General features: G+C 35.7%; 1 protein-coding gene across 16 annotated transcripts in view; it reads right to left on the bottom strand.

The window, feature by feature from the left end:
* The window catches only part of SLIT2 (slit guidance ligand 2), a 266,811-nt gene that overhangs the window by 224,153 nt on the left and 14,878 nt on the right, over nucleotides 1-27,780 (bottom strand). For all 16 annotated transcript variants that reach the window (XM_039379040.1, XM_039379041.1, XM_039379037.1 and 13 more), the window contains exon 4: nucleotides 20,739-20,810. In XM_039379040.1, the coding sequence (XP_039234974.1) occupies nucleotides 20,739-20,810 (72 nt within the window). The remainder of the gene's footprint in view (nucleotides 1-20,738; nucleotides 20,811-27,780) is intronic.

The following is a 27,780-nucleotide window of genomic DNA, read 5'->3' as shown; positions in this document are numbered from 1 at the left end:
AGGCTCTCAGCAGCCTTACAGTCATCCTGAATGCCCTACTGAGCTTCTAGCAGAAATGCACACTGAAATACAGACACTAGCAGACCAAATTCACTTGAAGTACTTGAGTTCCACAATTTATTTAAAAAATATGTCACTATCATTTAGATAGATGGTGGCAAAGACAGCTTGATCAAAGTAATATACTGTAAGGAACAGCCCATTTGTCTCTGGTTCCATCTCCTTAAATCCATTTAAAGAGTCAGAAAGAAGCTTTTATGACATGATCCCCTCAGCCTTGCCCTTTTCATCTGGATCTCTGAGAACAGATTTCTCAAATACACATAGAGAATAGTTTGTCAGTCAGCTAACTCAAAGCACAGGGTAGCAGAAGTATGATAGCAGTAGCAGATCAGGAGACAGGAGTGAAAGCCAAATTTGGAGAGAGGGCTACAAAGAATTTTTCTGCTGCCTCTAGACTTCCAGAAAGGTGACAAGTATATTAGCCCCTGGAGCAGGCAAAAGGAAATGGGGAACCATGAAGACCAGAGAAAATGTAATTACTTTTTTTTTAACCTTTTGCCCCACCCCTTTCAAACTATGCAATTCCTTTACTGGTAATTACAATCTGCTTTATTCTCCACTTCTTTAGAATTCAGGACATTTTTCCTTAAAAATCTGTGACCTATATATGAATTTTAGAGTATTCTGCTAGAGGAAAAATAAAAGGCAGTTTTAAGGTCATGTTTTATTAAAGGTAGTTTTACAGCACAAAGAATAAACTAACACCAGACTAACAGAAGTCATCAGAAGACTAAATACTCCTGTAATCATAGCTATCTTTCCACAAAACACTTAACTATAGCACAAAAAACCCCTTTCATTAAGAGACAACACAATTTTACATTAATGCATGCAATTAACAGAACTGGTGATACAGAAGGGCAATTTTTGTTATTTTAGAACAGAGCACCTGTTACTACCCATTATACCCTCTCCACAGGTAAAAATACAGACTGAAAAAAAAAAATTGAATGAGGAACACAGTTCTGAAGAACACTTTTTGGCTTACAAATTCTAGAATTAAAACATTTTGTAATCTAAAAGAAATAAAGCAAAATATTTATATCAGAAAACAGCTTTTGTTGAGATAATGTATCAAGCAACTTGATCTCACTAACTCAAAAATAGTTTCTGAAGTATTTTTAAATTTTGTCCAGTTTGTGAATTCTGGATTCATTTTCCAATTAGATGCCCAACATAACCAATGCAATCAGAATAAGAGTCAAGAATCAGTAGTATTTTCAGCATTGTTTTGAAATGCAAGCAATTATCCATACTAATTCTATACCTTTTTTTTCAAGTGTCGCTAGTTCCTGTTTCTTTATTGCAGGTTACAGAAAATTTTGGATGCATGGCCTAAACCTTTTGAAAATTTTTTATATTGAATTATATGTTTGGATGGTAAAGGCATTAAAGCATATAATGCTCAAAAACGGTATACAAAACGCTTCTGAAGTTTTTCTTATTTTGGAATTTTCTTGAGGAATTTTTAGATTCTGGAAAAGGAACATTTACTTTTTTGTCCAGGTTATTACAGGAAGTATAGTAATTTTCTCATGCAAGTGCTTGGATTGTGTTATGAAAAATTTAACAATGCTTGAATAAAACTTCTCCTAAAATCTACTGCCAAAGTAAAAAGTATTCAAAGATGTAAGACTTTTGCTAAAGCATAAAAAATACACCCAGAACTTAACTGCCATATGTAAGTTAGTAAATTCTCAATTCAGTAACTTCTAGATGCAGTTTTATTGTCTCTTCTCTTTCATATCTCATAAAAAGTCCCTCACTGTATTATCAATTTATTTATTTCAATCATTCTCTTCTTTCTTGGTGCTCTTCCCAGTTGCCAGAAGTATCCTTGCTTTTCAAGAGTGGAAAGGGCCTGAATGCTAGTGTGTTTCTTCTTCACTTTCTACTTGGATCCCCTATCCTCCAGAGAGCTCCAGACATCTTCTCTGCTGCTCAGCAATTTCCTGAGAATGAGCAGAAAGAGCCACAGGTGTGGCTGCTGCTTGACAAAGCACTCGGGAAAGGTAACACACAGGTCCAGTTGAGGATAGTAGCATATACTATGTAAAGAATTCTTTTATTTCCTTTCCAAAATGCATTTTTCCATTTTCACAACATATTTTGCAGCTATAAGTTCTACGCTATACTCAGAGCTCACCAGCCTATGCTGGATCATTTAACAGAACCACAAAAGCTGTAATTTTAGGGCAAAGTCCACTATGCAGGTGGAAATCTCCTAAATTATATGGCAAGATTACAGCAGCACACTGACATTTTATGAAGAAGTAAAATGAAAACACTAATTATGTTTACAGAGAGATGCTTAAAGGTAAAAACCTAAAGAAGCTACATTAAAAGAAAAAAATAAAAGAGTAGCACCCTTAGAAGTTTCTATGTAATTGACATTTTGGACTTCTCAGCACTAAAAAAAGATGACAAGTTTTCACCCAGATTATAGTGTCTCTTGTCATGGCCTTAACATACTTTAACACAGTTAGCCATGGTCCATTTGGTTCACATTCAGTAAGAGAAGAAAAGTAAGCTGGCAAACTGGATGAAATCTCCAAGCAACATGGGAAAGAGGGATACTTGTTTGAAATGAGAGCCTAGTCTAAGAAAAGATAAGGAGCCTATTTAACAGCAAAAGTTCCAGTCAGCAAGGTAACATCACAAACCCCCTTAACCTGAAACATGAATGATGGAACAGACGTGTCTATGTGATCCACATGTGACACCTGAAGATTAAGTTGCAGCATTGCCCCAAAATTTACACCATCTTCCACCTTCTTAGAAAAAAGATAGGTATTAAGTTAAAACTGCAAAGCCTTCAAAATATGTGAATTATCTTTCTTTGCTCAAGTGTCAATAATGACCTTGACAAAAACAAAGCATTTGTCATTATGATCCTTGGATCCTGGGATTTACCAATCTCGCCTTGATGCTACAAAACAAACATCTTCAAGAATGAACCAGTTAAGCTATCTGTCTTTCCAGTGGGTTTTTCAGCTTGCTTCTCTTTCTTTTATGTGTGGCAGAGTGGGTGGAAGGGAAAAGGAGAGGGTGAGAAGAAGGTAGAACTGTGCCTGTCTCTGTTGGGGAACATAGACTTGATCCCTGTTTTACAGGTGGGTCTTGTTTTGGAGGCACATTAGGACAATAGGTATATTCTGCAGTTATTACATTAAACAAGGCTTTTGTCACTTAAAGATTTTTTACATTACAAAAATAATTGAATGAAGTTATGGGAAAAAAATATGACAAAGTGCAATGTCTGAACTTCCTCTTGCTAATACTGCCTGTGAAATATATCACTCTTGGGTTATATTCATACTAACGTTATAGGAATGCAACATAACAACAATGAAGCTTTCTAAAGAAAGGAAGAATAAGACAACAGTGGCACATTTAGTTTCCCAATTAACAATAATTTCAAGATACATTGGCACTAAAGTTTAATAAAAATTGGATTGCAGCTACTTCCTGAGGCTTATGCGGTATCTGTAGCATTGCACCACAGCATAGGATATCAGAACACTGTGAGACTGTTTACCCTGTCAATCACTTGTCAATCTATCCAGCTTTCTACAAATACTCCTTGTATTTGGGAGCTATTTCACAAACCTCAGTAATTAAAATTTTTAACACAATGACAGACACATTTAGCAAATCTACTAAATTAAAGCCACTAGCATGCACAAGGAACAAAAAGTAATGTCATGGTTACCTTTAGGCAATCAGGAAAGTTAGATGTAAAAATCCCCTAAAGTTATTTAAAACACGTTTATTTTTCAGGTATTATTTTAGCTTCGTTTGGTTTTGGTTTTGTTTTTTAATATTTTATTAATAAGCATGTGTGTGTGTGTGTGACTTCAAAGTGAGCAGGTAATTTTTGTTTTTCTCCTCCACTGCATGCTTCTCATAGAAAAAAAAAAAAAAGAAAAACTTTATTTTACACAAAGCATCTTGGAATCATTTACAGTAAAGAAAGCTAAACTAACTAGATTTCCCATTAAGAATGCAGAAGAGAATTGTTCAGGAGAATAAGTCATCTTCTCCAGAAAAGACAGAAATCTAGACATCACAATATCTACCAGTTGAGCTCACAGTGAAAGTCACCAAGAAGTCAAGGTCACGCTGAGGTTCAGGTCAGTGATGAGAAATAATATGCTGAAGAAATTGAGAAGACAAAAAGCTTCCACTGTACCCAAGAATTTGATGAAGTTGATAACTGAAGTATGGAAGAAGTATGACTAAATAAGATATCCCCTGAGCTCTGACAAGTTATACAAGAACAAGTGTCTTTAGAAATTATTGCTGATATCTTATCATCAAATGATCCTCTATTTCTTTGCCCACAATTTTTTCTTTCATTGATCCGTGACATGTAAAAAGGGGATATGACCAGTACAAAGCTCCTCCTGACTGCCTACGAAACTTAATCTGGAACACTGTCAAATTATGGGTTTATTGCAATATGTAGACAGAGTTTGTATTGGTGAGGAAATAATTTCTGTACTGAAATACCCTGTCCTGTAACTATGGGTTCAGGTTTGGCAAGCTTGCACTTCCCGAAGAAACCAAATCCCGTACAACTCTAGCAGCTGTCCAAATAAAACATCTATTCACAAAAACAGGATAAACAGTAGCATCTTTCTCCCAATATAAACGTAGTGAAATTTTGTAAGTAATGTTCATCATAATTCAGACATGCAAGGTGAATTCTTCATCTTATATCTAAAGGACATTCCTGAGAATTATAATCTGTATTGTCAAGTGACAATATACAAAAAAGCAAGTTATATAATTTGCAAGATTTCTTGGTTCTGGTTCATGATGCAAGCTTCAGTCTTTGGTGGTATAGTCTGCAGTTTCCTTCTTAGTTCTTACCCGTTTCACACTGAAAAATGCATGAAAACAGCAAACAACAACTCAGTGAATGAGAACCATCTGAGAAGAATGAACAATTAGCTCCCACAGCCAGGAATCCATATGTACATTATAACAGTACTGGCTAGTACTGTAATAGGAAAAAAGGAATCTTGAAGGACCAGAAGGTTTCTGAATTTCAAAACGAATATTACCACAAGACTGTCATTCACTTCAGAGGAAATGTCAACCACTAGAACATTGATCAAGCCATCAGACCAATTAGTCGTAGGCCATAAGAAATCTTCAGGGCTAGAGCTGGCACTGATGGAAGTGGAAATGTAGGGAAAATTGTTTTAATGACGAAAAATGCACATCTTCCATATACAGACACATCCCTATTTTCCAAGATTTGCATGCGATTTTCAGTATTGTTTCCTACATTTTTCATATGCTTCCCTTGGCACTGGATTTCATTAAGATGCTGGCAGTGCCATCTGCAGCTCCAAAAGCACCTCCTCTGTCAACAGCTTGATCTCAGATGAGTCATTCAGCTTGGGCTAGCGAGCAAGCAGAAAAGCCTCTTAAGCCCGTGTAAAGAAGTCAACTCAGTGAGCTGCATTAAACACCTTGCAAGAAACAGTCAGTAAAGTGAAGAGAGTAGAAAAATTGCCACTACCACAGTTTGGAATTCTAACCTTGAAATTTTGAATTATAAATTTCAAAATTCTAAAACATGCCACAGCTCGGATTCCACTGCAAAGTCCTGCACCATCATTCAAGACAAACGAAAGACACTTTATTCCACCCCAGCAATACAGCTCTCCTTCATCTTCAGCAGAGGAACACGGAGAACCTGATAGAAAATAATCTTCCAGTTACCAGTGTTGATTCTCACACTTGTATCAGTACCATATGTTAGACATCCACTACAGGACATGACCCTATTTAGCAGAGAAGCTAAGCAGTACATTTAGAAAAAGTATACTGAGTATATGGGAATCATTTAAATCCAAAAGCAGCAGACGGGGTTGCATCAAAAACCGGAACAACAAAAAAGTTAAGACTTTTGTGTTCTGGCAATAATTTTCCCACTCTACAAAACTTCTTCCTGAGTTAAGACTTTTCAGGTCAGTCTGGCTTGAAAACTACTTAAGAATAAAAAAAAAATACCAGTTGAGAATAGAAAAAAAATTACTTTCAAATGATATACAGATATTAGCTTAAAAAAATAAGATGGAATTATAGGTTAAGTTAGTGCAATGCTAGGAAGCTCACAGAAGCTTGTAAGTAACAGGCTCAGCACCCACAAGGGGGAGCCTGCCCCTGGGAGCAAATCTGTGCTCTTGCACTTCATTAGACAGTTTATGGTTATCAGACAGCACACCAGTCTACAATTTGGTACAGTGCAATTTCTGCAATTTTTAGGCTTTAATCAGGGCTGATGTTTGCATAAGAGGAGAGTCACAGAAAGGGAGAGCAGGAAGGATGTTGGAAGAAATCAAGAAATCAGGATGATGACTTTTACAAAGGGAATATATATAATCTGTCTAAATACACTGATTTTTAAAAGGAAGAACCAGCCCAGGGAAGCAGGAATGGAACACATATACTCAGAAAATATATATTTCCTCTTTATCTTGGTTCCTATAGTATGTCTATTTTCACTTCTAATCTGCTTGGAAGTGACTAAATATTTGTTACTATTTCCACTTTGGAACTATTTATCTTCATAGCCATGGTAATACATTCACATAAAGGCATCAGAGCTGCCAAATTCCTTCACTGCAATTTGGATCATGGTGTAGAGGCTGGGGTGTTGGCACTTGCATCTCACTGGACCCGTAACAGCAGACACTCATCATCATCAAGTCATTATCACATTTTCCCTTCATGGCTGTGTTTATTTTAAGAAATTCCCATGTGTTCAAACATTACCTAGGCTTATTTCAGAGTACCACTTCTATATAAAACTTCAGCACAAACAAATATTTCCTTACTTTCCCTTTAGAGTTCATACCTTCTGGAGTAATTCCTAGAGATTCACATCTTCAATGTTACATCCAAAACCAAAACAAAAAAGTATAAAACAGACCAAAAATATACTTATCATACATGCTTTAAACTCTCTTCCCCTCCCCTCCCCTTGAAGGTTACTATATTTCCTTTCAAAACTACAGCTAATTCACACCACATTTTCCTTTTTAAAAAAGTCTCATATTTGGAAAGTTTTACATAGTGTAATCGTCCCTAAACATTACACAATCTCAAAAGAACTGCTGATAAAACTACACCCAGCAGGATATTGTAATTAAGCAAATAAAGCAAAACAAAGCATCAATTAAAATGTGATTTCTGGTTATATAATATTTTCCTCTGGTAAGGAACAGAAACCATCTTTTTAACCTTCTTCTGGACCACCCAACTTAGAATGAAACATTTAACATATTTCAAGTTGTTTAGTTTTTTTTAGTTACTGGTTATAGCTTTCTGTGTACAGTGTTTATTCTCCTTTCTATATGAAAAAAGAAAAAAAAAAAGACCCAGAGTTTTGCATATCTTGATTTAGAAGGAAAGAGGATCCTAGCAGACTCAGGCAAATTCATTAACCTTAGCATACCAAAATGATGATGGTCATATGCTTGAGCAGTAGGAATACATTGATTATCTTCTGTCTGCATTTTCCTCTGGGCATACCAAAACTATTTCCCAAATTCATATGGGACCTGCACTGCTACTGTGCAGAATGAGATTACACCATTAAAAAGAGTTTCCTGCAACATTCACATTTAGCAAACTAACTGAAAAGTCATACTAAGTTCAGGAGCCAAAATAAAATACAGTGGACAAATACAGTCATACAATCATAGTTTAAAAATGCAAGCAAAGTGAACAAAACACATTAATAGCAGCAGACTTTCTTACACAACAATCCCACCCACAGCTAGATAATGCAAAAAAGGAAGCTCTGGATACTGTTAAAGGAATCTAGATTAAGTTTCATTTTCAAAGTACACAATCAAATAGTTTTACATTTCTAAGGAACCATACACTTAAACTATAGCATCATATTCTTGTTTAATATATGAAGATATTAGGTTCCAAATTCATACCTCTAATTCACCAAATAATAATGCAACATTTAATGGATACAGATAATATTTTTCTTAACTAGTTTATTTGGGAGAAATTTGAATAAACTTTTCAAGACAGACATCTCCACCTTTGACTACTTCTCAAAGACTATAATTTCTTTTCAGTTCTTGGGGGGTTGTTGTTTTGTTTGTCCTAAAATGTTAACATCTTAAATAGTGAAGGCCCAAAGAATTATCAGTACTAATGCATTTGCACTGTTGTGTTCCATGTAATGTATTTGACTAGGCTCTTCTCCCCACTTGGAACCTTTGTGGATAAAATTACTGTGAAGTGAGCTTGATTTTCTGCTACTACAGAGAAAATCCAACACCCCCTGTTACTTCTAAATGTTAAATCTTGTTAATTTATAATTCCAGAAGACTCTTAAGTTCCATTTCTATAATAAGAATTTGTATATCTGGAAGTATTATTAGTATTTTAACTTCAACACTGAATATATACCAAATGATCATTTTTAGGTCACCCATCTCAAAGACTTGAAACTCACTGCAGAAATCATTTCTTGACCAGTCAACCCCTAATTCAACTGCGTTTCTCCTGGTTTTGCTCTTTGTTCCCCCCATATAGGTGCACACACAATACTGCCATTATTTTGGTATTCTGCTGTTACATAAACAGGCTAACATACTAATTTTAAAGCCTTACCTAGAACTCAAATCCACTTCTCTTTTATTTCATTTGACTGAGGAAAAAAATACAATAGGTTTTGCAACCTGACTTACAAGAATAGACAAAAACTCAGTTTAGCCAAAATACTAGAGAAATATTTTTAATGTTGCAACAAAATGGAAAAAAAAATGTTTGAAGTGAACATCCCACAACATTGGCTAGAGAAGCCACCTCAGCATTGGTTTCGCAAAACTACATAGCATAATTAAAAATATTTTCTTTTCCACTTCCTGCAGTGTCTTTGATACATACACATGAACTTGCATGATCTTATTGTTCCATGATGCACTGTACGTTTCCAGCTATTATCATTATGTCTCTTACAGTAGTTTTCTCCCCAGTAATCACAATCCTTAACTGGCCATAAGTATTTTGCATTTCCCACATTCTCCAGTCCATATCCACAAAGCAAACAATTCCAGCACATTCTGGTTTTTATTTAAATCCCTTAGTGTTATTTTCTCCAAAAAAATTTACTGGTGTGCTGCTTACACAGTTTAGATCAGCAACCAGTAGACTACAGAACAACAGACCAAATAAATACTTCATCCCAGGACCTTATCTAAAACTTCAACAGTATGTGGCACAACTGGCCATACCCCAGCAGCTTTGAACCTAGTTTTGTATGCAAGACTTCAATCAAAGGCAACAGTACACTGCATGTTACAAAATTTTTTAATCTTAATATTGCATGCTAGTCAAACAAATTTTACTAAAGTAATCTTCTTTTTCATGCTAAAGCAGTTGTACAATTTTCTGATTATTTATTAGTCTAAGAAGTCTTACAACACGGCAAGAGACTCTCTTCCTTTGACAGATAGAGCTACTGTTGTCAGCCATTAACACTGAAGATGACCTGCTTGGCATTTAGATCCTCAAATATGAATATTCTGGCTACCCTCACTAGTGAGCCAAGGAAGAGTAACCTGTGGTTATGATTCTTTTTTTCTAGATGAAATTAAAATTTAGCATCTGCTAAACCTACATACAAAACTAAAATTTTGCCATGAGACATCTCCCTACTCTGTGCCAAACAAGTAGTTTTGGCTTCTGCACCTCTGACATGAACACTATACTAAAGATCAAGAAGCCAAGCACTCTACAGATTTGGTAGGCTCTCCACAGAAATTCTGTTTCTTCATTTTTAGAAATGACCCTGACCCAAAAAATTATAGTTTTTTGAGTGCAATTTTTATTTTGTTCTTGTGTTGTAGGCACCTAAGAGATAAGGAGATTACTGCTGCTATAACAAGTTATAGAATTGGAGAGTTACACAAAAGTATTTGCTCTAATGAATTTACAGACATAAAATCAAGGAGGGAATTCAGTCTCTTGCCTTTTACAAAGAATGCACAATTCATAAAGAACACTCAAAATATGACAGAATCAATTAATCATTGACTAGATTTAACACCAAAGCAGAAGTAGTAAGGACCAGACAGGAATTTTCTCCAGTGTCAGAAATTATCACTGCTTTCCTGCACTATACGTATGTGTTTGTGTCATTCTTTTAGTTATTGTACAGAACTTCCTTTAGTTCTGCAAAGTTTTTCAAAATCTTTTATCCCTCTTTTAGGTGCACATTCATATTCTTTTCTCTCTATTAAGCTTCCATATCTTTATACTCAGAAAGCAGCTACTACCAATACCCCTTCGTTATATTAGCTGTTATCCTATCTTCTTTGCAACTCTTCCCTGTGGGCCTTATCAAACTTGATATGCAACCTTTGCAGTTTCAGGGTCAATCAACTATCTAAATCCCAGCCAGCTACCACCACTCCTACAAAAAGCCACAGAAGGGGAAAAAAAAAAAAAAAGAGTTGATGTTTCTTCTGTTTCCCCCATATTAAAGTACTGAAAACACTGAACAGCTGCCATCAAACCTCTCCTTGTACACACTACCTTACAAAGTATGAGCAGCCCTTCCTTACAACTGTATGGATTACACATTCATAGCAAAAATAAAAATGTGACTGAACTGTCTGGACAGAAGGAGAAATTAAAAGAAAGAGGCAAGAATTTTGTCTCTAGTACATATAACCCTGCAAATCCTCAAGGAGTGCTTAACCAAAAGATTCACCCCCCCAATTCAGTCCCTTGTTTCTTCCCCCTAAAGATTAAGGGCCATGGAAAGAAGCCTTCAGACTGTGGTCCTTTAAACACCCTAGAGCCACGGAGGGCCTGCACCTGGGCTTGGCTGTAAAGATGAAAAGAGTTCAGCAAGTCCCAGCTTTATTCCCCACGAGGTGGGTCTGAACAGCCATTAGCAGAACAGGCCTCTCAAGTGTCTGAGGGAGAGAATAAACTCCGCTCAGCATTCATAAGCAGCCTTTCCCAAGCAGAACCACCAGCCCTGGCTCCAATACCCTCACAACAGCTACAAGGATCAGCACAACAGTCTGGGTTGTCCGTCATTGCAGCCCTGGCTTCTCTAAGACCAAGTATTGCACTTTGTGTATGGTCACTTTCCATAACATAATGAGAATCCCTTTAATTGGTACTTAGATAATTGACGTGACCCTGCCCACCAGGACTCCGAGTCCCACACAGTTCAATGTAGTTTCAGTTGGATTTCATGTGGAAAGCGTAGTCTGTGTCTTCCTGCATGCATTACTTGTCTTACTCACCAGTTCAGCAAATCTAAAAGCTCTTCCAGGACTGTAAAGAGAGTAAATTCAGCATGGTACAGGGTAAGCCGAAGCATATCCTAAGTACTCCTTCATCCAACACGTCAATTAAGAAATTAATATTGCAGAATTATTTTCCAATTAAAAACACTGAAAAAGATACTGAAATTTTGATACATTGCTTTAACTACAAATGGTCAAGTATTTCAGACAAAAGCAAATGCAAGTACCTCTGACAAGTCTCTATCTGAATATTAAATTTCAACTTAATAAATATATTCAGAGAAGTTTGAAAAACATAAGATCTCACTGGCAGACAGAAGTCTCACTGCAGCTGTAATATTTCATCAAGTGCTGGATGGTTTATGTCATTTGTGTGGAGAAAAGGAACATTTACTGTATCAGCAGATTCCATTTGAGTTTTCCAGCTCAGTTATTGACAAGTGTGAAGGATATGATCATCAGTAAAACCAAAAAGTATTCAATAAAATTTGTGGATCATCAATAATTGAGTTAAGCTGTGCTGTGCTTTTTATTTTCAGTCTCTTAACATGATTTAAGGTTGTGGGGTTTATCCCCTAGGCAGAGATCAAACAATAAACAAACAACCCTGAAACCCATCTCTAAATCTAGATGTAATTTCAGTTTTTACTACAGTGTGTTTATAAAAACACATCAGTTGAAAAGCATCTGCTCTTTAACAAAGAGCGTTTCATCTAGCTTTAGCTCTGGGATGGAAAAAAAGTATTCAAACATGCTTTGTAGGGCAACATTATTGCAAAAAGCATTTGTAGATCAACATTACAACAAAAAGCATTATTAAGGACCCAGAGCAAATTAAAGCTTTTAGATAGCCTTGACTTTCTTTGATACAACGGAACATATGAAAGGAGATTTGTGCTGGGTAAAGTGGATATGCAATTTTGCAGTAATGTTGTTTCCCTTGACAATTTCCTATACTTTTTGAAGAATTCAGACAGTAGCGACTGCAATCAGAGCACGATATGTTGTCTGTTCCAAACCTCCTTTTTGTTTTCCTTTATAAAAGCCTGTACATTCTTATCAAGAAAATATAAACAAATCTGGCAAAATATCTTTTTTTTTAACTACAGTAAAATTTTCATTGATGCATTCTATATATATATATTGGTCATTTCCTACGGAAAAAACTATGCTCTTTATAAGAATATATACTTTGGGAAATATTTTTAAAAGGAGAAATTCATGTGTTGTTTGGATGCTGAGTAATTTTAGAGGAGCTTTGAAACAAATTCAATGCATTTAAAATGTTATATAAATCAACATTCAGGATGAAGGGTCAACAGGGGTTAAACTGTCTGTCCTTCTTGCCTGCATTCATAGATGTCTTTTCTAGCTTTACTTATAGAAGCAACTGCAGCGTAACTTGGATATTAAAACCTCCAAGGAAACCAACAATAAAAGCCGCTAAGAATTTCACTAGGGTCTTATTTTTTTTTCCTTAGGTGTTAATTAAATGATCATTTAACACTGAAATGTAAACACAACATTTTCATCTACTGACAGCATAGCCCATTATGAATCCAGGGTAATAAACGTCCTGGTGTTAATACTCTGAACCAAGTTCCCACAACACACTAAGATGCCTTGTCGTGTCTAAGGTTAAGCATCTAGACACAAAACAAAGATTGTGCCTACTCGACTTCCAGTTCAATTTTCCCATCACCCAGTGACCTAGGTAACACTTTGAGCAATAAAGAATAAATTTAATTTCTCCAGCATTTTGTGAGGATTAGGAACAATTGTTGGCCTGCAATGACTTTTTATCCTTGGATTCTTTCTCTTCCAGAGCATTCCCCCGGTTCCAAAAGAAAATTCTGATGGTTTAAGACACAGAACAAACAGAACTTTAAATTAGGCTTTTTTCAATCAATTGGAACTGTTGGAAGGGAAGCAATCAACCTTTCTTTGGACTTTTCTCAGCTATTCAGTTACTTTAGGCTTTAATCTTCTACTCGCAGAAGAAACCTACGATCATAGGGACAAGTCTCTATACTTTCAGATTTTCCCTTGGCCTGATTTATTCCTCTTTTCTGTTCTTTTTTTTTTTAATCAAGATGACACGGCTGCACTTAAATGTCCACTCTGTGCAAACTGAGACTTACAGATGTTCTCTTTATAACGTTTCACACCATGTTTCTGCATCACATAATAACGGCCTTTCCTCTGACATGCCTTTTACTTTTCATGACTTCCTTCACTGAGATTCAGTTTCCTACTTAAGTCCTGCCTAAAAGGTTTCCTATATCATAATTTACCAAAGCTTTCAAGCTCAACCCTCCAGGAACGACCCAGGGACTGATTCAGACTGGACATGAATATGGTTACAGGTGACCCAAACCCAGCTATTTTAATTTTCTTATTAAAAGGCAGCTATCTTAGTTCTCTGCTTTAACTGCTATCACGTCAACAGAAATATAGAAGATAATTATTTATGCTTGGGGTCAAAGAGGGCAAATTACCAAAGCCATAATAGCTAAAGTAGATATCTTGATTACTCTGAATGCCACAACACTATTTTAATAGAGCTATGGTTTGAGTAATTAATACAATTCAGGTTTTCACATTAGACATATTTAAATGCCAACAGCTAATAGCAAAAATTTTTAAATAACAGACATTTGTATTGGTCAAGAAGAATCACCTTAAGTCATATTTTTGTTTACTTGATGTTTAACATGATTTTCCAGTTAAGGTTAAAAGTGACTGAACAGCTTTGGAGTGTTTGTTTGAATGAAAAAATCCGTAGTTCTAAGTATATATTCTGAGTTGGAAGGGACCCACAAGGATGAAAGTCGTGTTTGGATGATACTCTGAGGCACATGGTGTCACTCCTGGGGACAGTCCTGTGCGAGCTAAGGGTTGGGTTCGATGATCCTTGTGGATCCCTTCCAACTCAGCACATTCTGTGAAAGTCCAACTTCTGGATATCTCTAGAGATGCCTTTCGCTGAAATTAGTCAACTACATCACTTAGTAAGGCAGCTTACATATAGAGTTAGTAATCTGCCCGGTACCAGAATTAGTTTACAGCTCCAGCAGTCCATCCAATTTGCCACTTTATTGCACAGCAAAAGAAAAATTGCTTGTAAAAAGATACACAAAATTATGTTTTTATAATTAAAGAAATAAAGGCAAATTCAACCACAATTCAGACAGCTTCCAACTATGTAAAAAAAAATATAAACATTCATTTTGTGAGGATCATTTCACAAAAAAAAGTTTGGTTCCAATTTTAAAAATCTCATACTATTAATTCAAGTAACAACATTTCACCTGATTTCTGTATATTTGGTACACCATTTTTTTCCTGCACAGTATCATAGCAGGAGATGTGCAAATACAAAAGAAAGCATAGCTTAGACAGAAAGACTACAGACTAGATTTGATAACAAAGGGCAGGAAAAGTAATATAGTGGACAGTCTGAAGTCCAATAATTGCATATTTTACTTTTTTTCCTGACTGCATTTCAAAAGATCATTTTGGTTCTACCAACACTTCCACTCAGCTTGCTGTTGCTTGGATATAGCTACTGCAAGTTGTACACCAAATGTATATATGCAATACTTGTTTCTGTGCTCAAAAAATAAATTACCTAATAAATTTTACACATTTCACTTCCAAAAATCTCTAAAATATCATCTTGCTATATAAGTAAGGCTTATAGAAATAAGGCTTATATCTGAAGCAAAGCTACAGTGGTATTTTTGTTTTGTTCAGTACTTTGTGTTGACAGTTTTTAATTTTGAAAGACTATAGCAAAGAATGAAAACTCAAGGCAGAAGCAAGCAATGGTAGAACCAGACAAAAGATGCACAAGCAAGCCAAATTGCATAAAGTATTCAAGAAGTGAACGCCAGAGAAGAGGTACTACAAACCTAGCACAAAGGCAACACGTTCTTAGTTATTTTGGTTTATTCTGACAGGTAATGAACCTTAACAAGAATATTTTTAACACATTAATTCTTACATTTTTTAGATAGTCCTGTCTATTTACAGATTGGGATTATAGCAAAAATAAACTCACAGAACTGTAACTTGCAGTGTCCATGCAGTGTAAGGGACCAAATTCACCCTGAAAACATTCTACATTGGGGCAATAAGACCTCGTACTAGCAAAAATGCACTGATGTAGGAAATTGTTAAGAGTTCTTCCACAATGTCAGAAAGATTAGTAATTGCTCATATATTATAGATTTCTTTTTAACTACTGGTTTATAATACCATAAAGCCAAAATTGTACATTTGTTTTATACACATACTAATGTGCAGTATTTCTTCACTAAATAATAATTTTGAAATACAGTTATGCTCTAAGAACTATAGTCACAGTTCAAGAGTGACACTAATAAAATAATGCTAGTAACTAAAAACTAACTAGTATTAGAATTGTTATATTCTTACCAACTAAATTGTTTAGATAAAACAATTTAAACATTCTTGTATTTGAACTAAGCCACAGTGGTAAAAAAATAAAAGTAAAAAAACTAGCAGGATGGACACAATGTATGGAAGACTTGTTTCTATTTAGCTCTAAAGGGATAAGATTCAAATCTATCACACCAAGAAGAAATGGAGTTACCTTATACACAGTATGCATGCTGCTAGAATACCCCATAACAAATCATAAAAACTCGAACATATGACTGAAGTAACTCAAAACACTATCCTGGGGAGGATACAGCAACAAGGTGGCTTCATAACTCATATTCAAATAAATCTTTGTTAAATTGCTGTCCATCCATCCCACTCCTACAATAAAGTGGAGCACACTGTAATGTTACTACAGCATGGACAACAGTGGAAGCCAACCAATTGCGCTTACTCAACAGTAGTTCCATTAACAGTCTACTTACAAAAGGAGAGAAATTTATTGATATTGCCTTTTGGAAAGGGGAAACGCATTTCCTCATTGGATTTAACATGTTAAATCCTCATTGGATTTAACATCCAGAGCCACCTGTTTGCAGTGGGAATATTTCAGAGCCTTTGGGATAAGGAGCATTTTTCTAATTAGTAGTTTCTCTATTGAGTTGTTAAAACAGATTCAGACTGAAGATAAATATCTTTCCTACAAAATTACAATCATAATTTCACTTGCCATGATTACTGTTAAATGGAATAAGACAAAACCATAAATTACACCTCAAATGCAGGTACCTTAACAGTAGGGAGCCCAGCACTTAAAAATATTTTCAAAGTCCCTGTTCCAGCATCTTTTGCTGGAACAAACCTTTTGTTCGTTTGGGGTTTTGTTGGTTGCTTTTTTTTGTTTGTTTTTTTTCGGGTGGGATTTTTTTCAGGTTTTTCCGGGGGGGGATGTGTGGAGAGGGGTTGTGGTGTTGTTGGTTTTGGGTTTTGCTTTGTTTGTTGTTTTGTTTGATTTTTCTTTTCTCGGCAAAGGTAAAAGCAAAACTACGCTTAGCAAGTGATGCAAATGGCAGGTTCTCCTGTAACAGCTCCAGCACCAGCACCGAGAGCCGCCGGGAGAAGTTCCCTCGACCGCAGACTCTCCGCGCCGGGAGCGGCTGCGGCGCTGGGGCTGCCGGCCGGGATGAGTAATGATGTCGGTCCGGCCGGACAACGGTAACCCTGGCAACTGTAACCTGCAATTCCTGACTAACCATTGTGGGATTTATTGTGGCAGGGGCCAAAGAGGCCAAGAGTAAAATGAAGCAGAGAACTATGGTGTCTGACACATCTAGTACCACACACTTTAATCATAGCTGGCAGAAATTAATTCAGGAGGAATTTTTGCAAGGGCCCCCCATACAGCATGTTTTGTTGTTGCTGCTGCTGTTCTGGCCTAAGTGAATTTTTTAAAGGTTTTCTCGATGTTTAATACTTTTTCCCTTTAATTATTCACTGCTAGAAATTTTTTTTTAAAGTCACTAAGAAACATCTCAAAAGTGATATTTATTAATCAGACTGTATTAAGATTTTTTTTCCCTTTAGACGAGAAACATTCATAGTGTGTACCTGCAAGTACACATATGAGAAGGAAAAATATTTCATATCAGACCACACCCACTACAAAGGTTTTTTCCCAAGCCAATACTGCCTAACTTATACAACAAATATTGGTCAGCAGGGAAACTTAACCATCATTCCAAGTGTAAGAAATGTAAATCTAAAGGGACAAGCTTTGTGTATGGAATTCAATAACCTTTATATGCCACTTATTAATAAAGGTATCTTTTAAAACTGATTTTTCAAACAGCTTGGGTCCAGCACTTGGTATCCTGCAGCAAACAGCAGTCAATGAACTGTGATCTAACCAGCCAAAGTAAGCAATCAAAATCTATTTGCCTCAGATAAGCACCTACTAGGCTGTAGTAGTTTTCTGTACTAAGGTACCATTGCTGATATCAGACAACTTAATGGACATAGAGGTCACCAAAAACAACACATCTCCTTCCTGCAGTTCTTGTTGAACAAGAACTTGTATTTCCCCAGGGGATTTACAATGGCACCTTTATTTTAACAGTACTGCATCCAAACAGAGGTTCATGTAAATTGTGCTTTGAGGAATTCCTTGCAAGGTAAGATTAACATAACCTACAGCACTCTTCATACTATTTCTAGCATTAACTACTTCCTACTGAAATATTTATGCCGAGACACCTTTGTAGATAACTCTTAATGGGAAAATCAGTTTCTGTTTTGACTAAAATTATCCATTTTAACTATTTCCAGGAGATTTCTTGGAAGACTGCTAAACTGGAAAGAAGGTAGCCTGAAAAATAATTTGTTTAACTACCTTTGAAATTAAGTGTCTTTAGACACAGAAAATAATGCACTGTCTCTTTTAAACTCTCAACCTATCGCTTTCCTTTACTTACACTTCCCATCTGTCAACAAGTGCTTGTAATTTTATTACACTGTCCTGTAGTTTATGCAGAGTTGGTATTATTTTACAGAGTTCTGTTAATGGACTGGATAAATGGTAATGCTATTTAAACTAGTCTCCTGCTCCAGCAAACACAGCTGCAACTGTACTACTATTTCTAGGCAAACATCTTGACCTGAACATGCAGTGCTCTCTCAACCCGTCCAAAGAGAAATTGGAGCAGACAGCAAAGGGAAAGCATAGCCGGCCGCTGGCGGCAACCAACTGTGTCAAATCATAATTCATACACAGCGTACCCTCTTTCTTTTATATTGCATTTAGGCTACACAACAAGCATATGTGCTTCTTCACCTGGCATCTCATTTACAGCCAAGGGTCAAATGGTAATTATTATTCACAGAAGCTCAACAGTATGTTGAAACCTCGCAGTACACACATTGTTTGATTAGCTGTTAAATGCCAAAAATAAATACTAAATCCAAAGCATAGTATACATTTTATTAATCATGTTTAGAGAACTTTAACTCTCCTCAGAAAAATATTTATTTGTATGTAAATACATCTAAGCATATACAATGGTACATGTAAAAAAATAATGTTATACTCTTCAAAGTGATCAAGCTACATATTTTCTGAAAACTGACAAAGAACTTTTAGCTAGCATCAATACCTTTGTTGGCCTGACATTTTTTCAATTACAAATTTAGCGCTAAGCAGCTGTAGATTTTCAGTTTAATTCATATTTTCTTTTAAACATGAATACATTATAACCAGACATTCACTTTCATGGTCTGATCAACAATAACCCTTAGGCAGAGGAAATTTAATACTGTGAAGCCAGGGATCTCTTACTTTCCACCATATACGCTATGAGCAGTTGTGTGCTTTATGTCAAAGGACATTATAGATTTAAGACTAGCATCTATCAAATAAACAATTCTGAAATAAATATATTCAAATATGATTTTGCCTGAAGTGTGTATCCATTTTTTGCCTGCAAATTAGGGCTCATTTCTATTTATATGAATCTAGATAACAACCATTACACTATAGGTGAAATAATAAAGTGATCATAAATCTCTTTCATATTCCTTTCTGATGGAAGTAATTTCTTTATCATGGCTGAGGGAAATTATAAAAGACTCAATTGTTAATACATAATACCACATATGAATATATTATAACATTATAGCACAGCAAAATATTTTTGTTTGTCAGGACAAAAACCTTCAGCAGCTTTTTGGCCTCATCATTTAACAACTCATTGAATTTACAGCGAAGTTCTGGAAACAAAGCATACATCCAAAGCAAATGAATGAAATAAAATACACAGAACTAAATGTTTATAATAATAAGAGTAACTCTCAGTTTGCCATTTATGTTGCTATGAGAAGGGAGAAAAGAACTATTGTTTCATAGTATTAAAACAAAAATCAACTCCTAAAAATAAAAGTTTCATTATACCATTTTTCTCAAACATATTTCCATATACTAAAGTGGAAACAAATAAGCGGAATCCCAATTTCCTCCACCTTCACGTCTCTTTTTCCAAGCACACAAGGGATGAAACTCAATATAACCAGCAATTTCAACAGCAGAAATCTCACCTGAAGTCTAAAGAAATGTGTCAAACACGTATCTAATTACAACAGGGTTGAATTTGTACAAAAGCCTACTTAAGCATGTCATGTTGTATCCCTTCAATACCACATAATGTAACCTAAAAGTACCTTAAAATTTATTTAGTTAAAATAAACCAGGATCCAAACTTTATTCCACATTTCAACTGCAACAGAATTAAGTGGCTTCTTAGAAAGGACTATGGGCCAAAATATTTTTTAAAAATGTTGCTAAAACATTATCAAACCAAAGAATACAATCAAAACAAAAAAGCCATTACCCAATTTGATGTTATTTCTATTTAAGGTAAAGAATTTCATAGTTTTTTCTTCTCAGAGCTCAAGTTACTACCTTTGTTTTCTTTGTGATGGGACATAGGAGAGAGTTCTCCACAGACCTAGCATTTGCCAATGCTGTAATTTTTATAGTAAGTGTGTACAGCCACAAAAGCAGAACATCACAAAACCAAAATGCTTATACAGTGCTGCATCTCTGGGTCAGAATTTCCACAGGTATTTTTATTTCTTTTAACACAGAAACAAATCAAAACAAAACAAAAGCCAAAACCAACGAACCAAAAAACAGGAGAAAAGGAAAGTATTCTTTCAGCAAAACTTCCTTAAAGAAGTGGAAATTGATGACACAATACTTTGTCTCATACAACTATCAGTATCTGACACAGAAGTAAAATAAAATATAAAAAAGTCTTGCAAAGCAGTACTCAGCTTAAACAAAACACCAATGTTCCACGATGCATTTCAGCCCATTTGAGGCAAAAGACAAAAAACCCAATGCAAGACAGAATAACAGACCAAATCCAAACGTTCCCAAACAATAGTTATCGGGCTATGTCTACTTACAGCCTGTATAACTTCGGCGTCCCCAGAAAGAGCAGTTCAGAAAGCAACTGGAGGTTATTTCTGTTTAAGCGCCTTTAGAAAGAAAAAGAAATAGTTGTGTTAAATTACAAATGCTACAGAGCAATGCAATGCAATCACTTTGAGTAGGCATCCCAGTGATGTAACAAGCTGATTTTAAAGACCAGAAAGGTCCATTAGCGGAGACATGGTCCAGCAGTAAATTTACCATGGACTAATTACATTTTCTGGTTTCCCTCTACAGACCATATTACCTATTTTATGAAAGGTTTTGAATCTCTGCAGTGTGAACCAATCACTAAGTCAGGACCTTATCCTGCATAAACAACCTAAAAGTTGAAAGTACAAAATCAGCAGTGTAACTTTAATTCCCTACCAACTCTGTTCCTCTTAATATAATAAAGCAGGCAGACGTTTTGTGACCATGAAGAGGTTCAAAGGAACATGTATGAAATATATACACTTTAAGTAACAAGATAACATTATGTCTAAAGATCCATATAACCTATTTATTTAAATAAAAAAGCAAAGGAAGATGTTACAGAAATCCTGGTCAAATCAAATCCAGAAAAATCAAGATGTCACAGCTTATATTTGGCATTACAGGGTCTTGGGGGGGTGTCTTGGGGGGGTTTTTTAATGCAGTTTTTTTCTCTATACCTGTAAATATAGGAATTTTGAGGAAGTTAAATATAATATGATTAGTTGTAACTAAGACAGTGTACAAATGAAAAACTGCAACTGAAATCTGGAAGGTACCCATTTGTCTGTTAAGTTTCTCGCTGAGCATGCTGACCAGGGTCACAGCTGCTTAAACTGAGGTGACAAGATCAAAGCCCACTGTATTATAGCCATACACAACAGAACAACCACTGGCCAAGACAAATATATTTTATTTTCATGATCTCTTTTTTCAACATACAATGCAGATTATTATTTCTGCTGTGTGTAAGTGGCAGCCCTGGAGCTTACAGTCATACCAGTCAAGAAGTCAAGCTCAAAATAGGTTTTTTGGTTGTTTTTAAGAAATGCTCCACACATGCCACCTGCCATTCAAGCAAAGCAACCTACTGGAAAAAGCTGTTTTGTTCCATAAACCTTATCACAAGGCACAGTTTGCAATGCACGATGCTTGTCAATACAATAATTCAGGGCATTCCTAGACACCAGACTGCATGGGATTATCTGAGATATAGATATATATATATATACAGATAGATAGATATATAGATATATATAGATAGATATAGATATATATATATATATATAGATATATATTATCCAATGGTTACACTACATACATCAATAGACTCCTACCAAAACATTCCACAAGGTGAAAAAATATGTTGGGCAGCAGTTTTGCAAAATTAAGTTTTAGAATTTCATACAGGTTCAGATTTTCCCGTTTGTTAGTCTTAGGGCTGAATTTAAATAATTAAGTCTATTTAGCCTCTCAGGGCTTGTTTTGCATAAACATTGTTCCACATAAAGGTCTTTCCAGTTTAAAGATTTTTTTTCATGACTTCCCATGAAGATACACACAGACATTCAAAAAACCAATTTTACATAGCTCCATGGTTTAGTGAACTTAGTTATTGTTCCCTTAAAGCTCAGTGTGACTACTGATGAGAGTAAAGTAATCTTAGAAATATTTTTATGTACACACAGATCTGTTCACACATTTCAAACCATTAGCAAACAGTCAGTTTTTTGAGTTCTAGATATCCATAATTATCCAGTCTTAATGTCAGGTTCCTTCTTGTTAGTCAAGCATCAGAAATTCTGATTTCTTTAAGCAGAAGAAATCTAAATCATGCATGTAGAGATTAAAAGAGAATTTAGAGTGAAAAAACTGAAAAGGAAGGACTACACTACTGGGATAAGAGAGATGAGTGATAATGCAGCTAAGTAAGTAGGAAAAAAAAAATCCGAACTGTGATCTTGCAAGTCACATTTCCAAATCAGTCAAAAGAAAATTTTGCATATAAATGAAAGATAGAGCTATAAATAAGTTAATGGCTAGTGGAAGACTTCTGATTCAAACACTACTTAAGAAGAAAACCTTACCTACATAAAAGCAAAAAAGTGATATATTTTTGTGTTTGTGGATGAGGTCATTTAAAAATAGAAATTTTCTGACCTTTAGTAAACTTGTATATGAATGTATATACTAAGACCACAAAACTGAAAGTTCTGTCAAAGTAACAGTTACATTTGTGATCCAAAGATATTGTGAAAATGAAATTAAGAAATACTAAACCTGAACAAATTAAAGAAAAATAAAATTCATTCACTGTTTCTTTTAGCAAAATAGAGACTTAAACCTCTAAGTACACGATTACAGATCCAAAATTACATGGAAAAACATGTAGGGTAAAAATTTGGTAAGTTAGGCTCCAAATAGCTGTTCAGGACAAAAGTGTCTGTTGGTATTTCTTAGGAACTCTATCAAGTTTGGGTGCTAGACAAAAATGGTGAGCTGTAACTGAAAGGGCAATAAATTTACTCAGTATCTGTTATTTTGTGGAATGTCTGTGTAACACAAAAAAGGCACTATAGTACAATGATCAAGTTCATCAGGCAAGCTGCCTTTCACTAAATGCTACAAGAGTCTTACAGGAACACACAGCATCACTCCAAAAGATACTTTACAGGCAAAATACTTGCTCTAATATAAAAAGAGTTAATACCTTAGATCAGGAGTTTCTGGTATTACCTGCAGTTGACATGGCCCACACAACTGAGCATACCATTAAAATACTGACGCATGTGCTGCTGTGCAGACTTTCAAATCTAAGTTCTGGACAATAAATCAAGTTCCATTAAACTAGCAATAAACAGCACTATCCTCACATCTCAACAGTTTCTACCAAGTGAGCTTGGCACTTTAAATTAATGTTTCAACACACATTTTTATTTTGCCTTTTACAAAATTAAAATGCTTGTTGTTTGAACACTAAGTGAATTAAGGGAATACACAAGTTAAATTACTGATCTTTTGTGAATCCTGTATTTTGTAGCTTTTACTTGGAATAATTTCATCCCACTCACTGAAGTTTCATTTAGAACTAAGCTTTCTGTACCAAAAATTTGACCATTCTTTTTTATTGCCTGTGATTAAGAACATAAAACATTACTAATTTTCATGAAGGAAATAACAGGAAATATGTCCTTTTCCATACTTCAGAAAGAGGTTTCAGCTATTCTTTACATCTAATAAGTTACAGCAGATACTTTTAAAGGGGTCAATTTGATGTTTTAAGTTTCCTATAAGGAGACTTTATGAACTTCACTGAAATAAATTTTTCAGGACTACAGTAGATAGTTCTGTCTAAAAAAATGTTATGAAACTACATGTATGTGAATGGGAAAAAGGATGCAGAGCAAATCTGAAACACACAGCCTAATACCACAGGACTCAACAGCTTCCCATTCAACAGTCACTATGAAGAGTTTCCAATCTTTGGACAGAGTCACACAAGGAGTCCAGAAAATACATTACTGTTTTAAAATGGTTCACTAATATACATGGTTCCCCAACAGTTCAACTTTTTCAGGTGACCCCATGCTTAATTTTATCTGAAACAACAACACTTATCCAGAACACACAAATGCAGTGGAACAAGAGTGACTGAGAAAGACATGATCCTCTTTCTCCATGGAGCTGGAACTCAGGGTAAGCACAGATGGACCACAGAATCCAAGAGTGCAGACTGTAAAGAACTACAGCCACTGCAGACTAAAAACAATCAGAAACACTCCACCACATTTTATTTTTATTTCAATGTGTGTTGGCAGACACCTCACCACAGCTACCTAGCAGGCAGAGTTTCCCCTAAGGCAATGTGAGAAATTTCAGTTTCATGAATTGAACTGGTATCCCAGAACTGGCAGGAAGTTCAAGGCGAAGCATTGAAGAAACAGCGGAGATATATTCCACACTGCTACTATTCAGTTTTCCAAATGAGCTATAAATATTTGTGTTTTTCAGGTAGAGGTAAAGAGCTCAGAAGAGACAAAGTGTTAGTGGTGTGAGCAACAGAAAGTGTACTGGAGAATCTCTTCTAATATTGCAATAACTTGGACTGTGAAGTCCATTTGCAGTGTCCAAAATTAAATGGATGAGGGTCCAATATCATATAATTCTTTCAATTAAAAAAAAAACCTGAGGCATAGCTGCAACTAAAGTATATATCACTTTTTCCTTCTGTTGCTGAACGTCTCTTTAGGAAGAAAGAGATTGGGCAAACTGACACCCTGACACAGGTAAATTTTTGAGTTCTTCACAACTAATTCAAGCAAAGTCCACATACTATCTAGAGTACACAAAGTATTTCACATACCTCAGCTTAAAGCTCCCAGAGCTCAGTCTTCTAAACACAATAAAGACTGGAAAAGCATCTTCAAAGTGAAATGATGGAAGGAGTATACAGAAGGGTCAATTTAAAGACAAAGAATGAAAATCTTTGACAAGTGAGGGGGAGAAAATACTCTTTAAAAGAAGCTCAATACTAACAGGCAGATAAGAAGTAAGTACAGACAAACAGTAAGTTACACTGTGAAGGAAGCAACAGTAAGGTAAGCAAAGAAAATGGGCTTGATTTAAACTACTGGTTCAAGAGAACAGACTATCTTAGCTGAAATTGGTACATATCTGAATTTTACTTGTCTTCTGCATGCAGCCAGAGGATACTTAGAGGATGACAGAGAGAGAGGTACACTGCAGGGAGAGCACATTATGGTCCCAGTAACAACGTATCTAACCCACTGAGGTCTGGCCATGCCACAAATCTGTTCTGATATCTCTCTCAAGTTTTCATACCACAATAACTATGATCCAGTTGCAATCACACATGAGGGCAGAAGGGAGAAAAAAAAAAAATCTTAATTATACTTTGTACAATGTAATCATCTGCAATTGCTATAGTTCACAAGCAGGTGAACTGTTTGTTTCACAGACTTGTTACAGACTTCACTGTAACTTGTTTCTGATCCTGTGGTATCAACTACAGACAGCCACAGAAGATGTATGAGACTATAGAGCCTCTGTGGGCAAGTGAGCTGTTCCAGTGCTTGATTGTCCTCACAGTGAAGAAGTTGTGCCCTTACTTCTCATTTGTAGCCCATACTTCCCAGTTGTGTCCCTACTTCCCAAGTATGCAGTCATACTTCCCATTTCAATTTATGCTTGTTGACTCACCACAGCAATGAGTCTGGCTTGAGCTTTCTCATAAGCACCTCACAGGTACTGGAAGGCTGCTATTTTGTCCCACATAAGTAATTTTCCAGTGGGTTTTAGTTCAAGTAGAGGTACTTCTACGCATAGGCCCTCTAAAACAACAGAAGCACTCAAAGATAACTTGAAAACTGATTGAAGTTAAGAGTTGTTCCAAGTAAGTTATAAATCAGCTGTACTCTTTAATTAGAAACAGCCTATCCCATTGGGTGCATAGAGAATGACAGCCTTCCAAAACTCTAAATACGAGGTACAGATGCATTTTCTTCTACCACCATTGCTTCAGGAAGGATAGAAGGCTTCCAACTCACACAAACTTATTGGTAGCATAAGTCATTATTTTTCATTCCTCTTTCAAAGTTAACCAAGAGAAGTAAATACACTATCTGCACATAGTAGCACACAGCACTGTACAGCTTAGAAATTGTACTCTAGAAAGGAGCACATCCACATCTGTTTGTCAGCAGAAGTCATTACTGTTACACTCATTTGAAAATACCACGTTAACATTTCACTGAAGCTCATTTGCAAAATATACATAAAGTTTAAAAGTACAAAAGCCTTTTTTCATTACAGTTAAATTTTTAAAAATTTCAATGCTTGTCAGTAATCAAACCTCTGTGTGTTCATGCAGCAGTACTTTCTACTCACAAGGACTGAGCCCACCAGGCTCCCTAAGTAGTTCCAAGATGTTACAGGGATATGCATCCTCTGGAAAGGTCTAACATCAGTTATGAGCTCAGGAAATACAGAGTCAACCTACAAAATTATCCAAGAACCTTAAAACAGAAAGCTAGTGCACAGCACCCAAATCATCTCCATGGGTTTATTTAACCACGAAGTCCTAAAAGTGTGACTCTGATAGGGTTAGAATAATAGAGTTCAGAATACGTGACTCCTATTGCCTCACCAGAGAATTTTATAGAGAGCTTGACTTAGACTTATGTCTGAAAGGAAGGCAAGTCTTACTACTTTGCTACAAAAAACATGTTGCTGTATCTGCTAGAGGCAGAAAACATTTGTGTATCCACGTCCAAAGCCACAATATGCTGACTTCAACACATCTGGCAACTGCTGTCCATGAATGTGACTTGAATGAACATACCATCAAGTGAGAGAAAGGTCCAAAAACTAAGAGCTAAGCAAAAGACTGTGCCAGTTTTTCCATTAAGAATTCTCTGCAAAGATCTTGTGTCTCTAGTCAAACTATTCATAATCTCATTAAGCCTAACAATATCAAGTTTACCAACCTCATGAATAAAAACTGGAATCTGAGAAGTTTAGGACTGATATTACAGCATTTGGATGGCCAAGAAAGTTTTCCCCAGGTCAAAAACCACTTAAGCACAGCTCCATTTTCCAGGCTAAACAGTGACTAGCTATGAAAGATATCTAACTTAGTCTCCATTTAATTTCAAGTATCTATTAGGTATTTGTTTCAGTTAAAAAAAATAAAATTCTGAACAGAATCAGGATACTACTGCAAACTCAGTTTCTTATTTGTAGTACTACAGTACTACACTGTACTAGTGTACACTACTTGAACCCTAACATATTTTCTGTTCTTCATTTTCTTCTCCCATGAGTTTGATGTCAGGTCCGAAATTACCACCATCAATTCTCCCTACATTATGCAGAACAGTGTTTTGCACTGTCAGAGGTCTATACTCACTTTGCCTTTAAAAAGAGGGGGTTTTACTAAGAAGAAAAGAAAGAAACTAAGGCTTTTGTTTTCTGGAAGCTTCTGTATTCCTTACTGTTTCAACAGAAAGGATATTTCTATGAATA

The sequence above is a fragment of the Pipra filicauda genome, unplaced genomic scaffold (assembly GCF_003945595.2).
Source record: "Pipra filicauda isolate LSUMZ 115617 unplaced genomic scaffold, ASM394559v2 scaffold153_size1761393_pilon, whole genome shotgun sequence".
NCBI classification, from domain to species: Eukaryota; Metazoa; Chordata; class Aves; order Passeriformes; family Pipridae; genus Pipra; species Pipra filicauda.
This window is presented reverse-complemented; position numbering and strand designations above follow the sequence as displayed.